Raw genomic sequence first — 2,991 nt, 5'->3', positions numbered from 1 at the left:
TTGAATAACGATTCGATCATGGTCCAGGTAAGTTTATGTCAGCGCGTTGGGTGTGGCGAATATCGGGTGCTAATTGTGCTGTAGCGCCAAGTTAAGGAGGGCATAGATGCGGTCATTGTCGATAACGTCCTAGCAATACGCAAGGGCCTTACGAGCAACGAGACGGAAGCCCATGTGTCGGGTGAGGCCACTGCTGACCCCGCCGCGGCATGAGCGGGGTTCGAAAAGTATATATTCGGCAAACAGTACGATGGGACGGGGATACGTATCCTTACAGAGACGATGGCTGGTTAGCCTTCAACACCGGAACAAAAGGGCGGCATCAACTCGCCCCGGATACGACTAACGAGAAAAAACGGGTGTGGTAGACACTCTCGTCATTGCGGCGACCATTTTGCTTTTTGTTTTCCTAGTTGTGATGGACCTCAATCCGGGCGAATCGACGCCACAGGGGCCGTCGTTGCTCGAGAGTCGAGAGCACATGATGCAGTCAAGGCTTGCTTGCTCAGACAGACAGACGTTCGCTTCATTGACGGTCTTTGGTGGACTTGGGACTCGCGTGACATGAGTGACGGTGCCAAGCTGTTGCTGTCGATAAAGTGCCGACAAGAGTGACACGGGATCGCCATCAAGCATGAAACCCGCATGCGCAGAGGGGTCACAAGGTTTTGACCCGTCTTGAGGTGACGTCCGCAGGTTTGATTCAGCCCTCGCGGCCTTGTCCTGTTTCTAGCCACCAGTTGCCTGTGAATTTGTGTCTCGATGAACCATGGCTGACACAAAATGCTAGGGGAAGACAGCAACCTAACGAGGATCCCGTACAGAAGTGCACCATCAAGGGCATTCCTTGGTAGTCTCTCTGCTCGGAGCGTGCCATAGCCGCCAGCAGCGCTACCTTTGTTCCGTTCACACCTTGATTGCCTCCCAGCTGTAATGCTGTAACACATTCGGATCCTGACTGCTCCAAGATTCAGCGTCGAACGTTCTCGGACGCCACATTAAGCTCATGTGAGTGTCATTATCTTTGGAGAGTGTGCCCATGTACAAGTGCAAGTTCGTAGCTCGTGAGTCGCCGTATTCTCGACAGTGCTCTAGATGCCAAGCGGCAGACGCAGAGCCTGTCTGGCTGGGACGGGTTTGAGTGAAAGGTCTCTCACGCCTCCCCTCTTTGTAGATGTGAACTTGTTTCCACGCTGTTGACCTGCCATTGTCAGCGGGACGAGATACACTGTCGACACTCGGAAAATAATGATTTTGCCCAATTCAAAACGTCGTTATATTTTAGTATGGCAACAAGTGGGCAACAAGTGGCTACAATACAACAATGTTTCGACGCTGCTTCTCTGGCATATTAGATCATGCTAATTCTATGCTCATCTTTTTCCATCAATCAAGTCTGTACGGTCTACCAGATCCTCATTCTGCAATCCTTCTTGCACATTCATTGCAGCTGTATGTGTCGCCTTCAATCTCTCCCTCTCTCACGGGTGGTGCCAGATCTCCCTGCTCTTGCTTTCTGTCACTCCGACGCACGAGAGCGGATTGCGTACTTGTTCGTCCGTCGACCTTCGCAGATAACTTTCGCTGGTATGAGGCACTGGTAGGCAGCGCAAGAGACTAGGTAGGCCCCTACTGGACCACGACACGGGCTGAGCTTCTCGTCTTCGCCTAGAATATCTCTGACTCTCCTGCAACGAATCACCACAGATAGATAGGACACTAGTCGCGGAAATCTGGCAGCTGCGGATGAGTCTGGAGCACATGTGCGCTCGTCGCGTCATTCTATGGCTCACAAACACCGTGGTCGTCCTCTAGGAGACATTCCAGTCCTTCGACACGCCTCTGAGGGTTACGAACGATAAAATATGCTTTCACGAGCTACTTGCCAAAGCTAGCTTGCGACGGCAAGAGGTACAGATCCAACTCGGAGAAAGGGAGAGTGGCCTGCCTTCAGAACAACTGTAACGCTCAAGCCCAGGAAGCATATTGGCATGGTGCCTAGATGCTCAAGCAGAGTCTTACTTTGGGCATCGAACAATTGGTTGAGGTCTGGGAACACAACTCTTCGCTCTAAAGAATACAGCTCTGCTACCGCCGGCTTTCGTTGATAGCCCGATTTTGTATGAGGACCATGCCAGTCTACCTACGATGGTACGCGTATCCTTCTTAACCATCTACGCCTAGAATCCTATGGAGGATGACACGGGGTTTGGCAGCCGACGCCTGGCAGACCATGCAACTGAGTATCCAGATGCATGGAGCAGCCACATGACGAGCCGCAGACTCCTACAACAACATGTAGTATCTTGTATAAATCTCCAACGCCGAGCTTAAGGGGCCCTGATTTTCGACCGGCAACTCTGTTCAAAACGCATTGGTTTTTCTGCTCGACCTCGACTTGATATCAAAATCACAGGAAGCCGGCAGAAGTTGGGGTTTGATGAGGTCGCCCTCGAGCTGTCCATGATGAAAGAGGTTGAGCTCGACTGGCTATTTGCTCGGTACTGTTCACGGTATGCAAGGCTCGGTCTTCGATATCGAGTTCAAAGGCTTTTTCGGGAGGCAATGTCGGTCACGGCTCGGCTTCGAAGGTGTCTCTCTTTGAGGCCATGCCGCCTAGGCGGCATGTTGCCCTCAAGTCAAGGCTTGAGAAGGATGTCGAGGCTGGAAAGGGGGGAGACGATATCACTGCAGATGTTTCGCGGCGTCAACGTCGAGGAAAGCTCAGTTCTTTCCGCAACGATCTCGGCCTCTCAAGCCCAGCCCTGTTTACCTCGACACTGAAGTCTGACTCTGTTCCACCGGCACGATGCCTCGGGTGTCGGTGTCGCCGCCAGGCTCGAGTCAGTCTTCAAGGCAGACACGATGGGCTCGAGCTTGACACGGAGTCCCCTGGAGCAAGGGCTGCATGTCTGTCACTATGACCATGATCAGAGCCAACGGTGGCGACCATGTCTCGCCCTCCTTCTTACAGTCTCGAATCCCACCACC

The 2,991-nt window shown here is 52.7% G+C and overlaps 1 protein-coding gene across 1 annotated transcript; it reads left to right on the top strand.

The window, feature by feature from the left end:
- VDBG_01530 (hypothetical protein) lies at positions 1-1,157 on the top strand (the record flags this gene model as incomplete). Its single annotated transcript, XM_003007296.1, has 2 exons — positions 1-27; positions 85-1,157. The coding sequence occupies 2 exons, from the start codon at positions 19-21 to the stop codon at positions 211-213; spliced, it is 138 nt and encodes a 45-aa protein (XP_003007342.1).
- Positions 1,158-2,991: the final 1,834 nt, after the last annotated feature.

This window comes from Verticillium alfalfae, genomic scaffold (assembly GCF_000150825.1).
Source record: "Verticillium alfalfae VaMs.102 supercont1.2 genomic scaffold, whole genome shotgun sequence".
NCBI lineage: Eukaryota > Fungi > Ascomycota > Sordariomycetes > Glomerellales > Plectosphaerellaceae > Verticillium > Verticillium alfalfae.
Note: the sequence above shows the minus strand (reverse complement) of the source record. Positions and strands in the feature narration are given on the sequence as shown.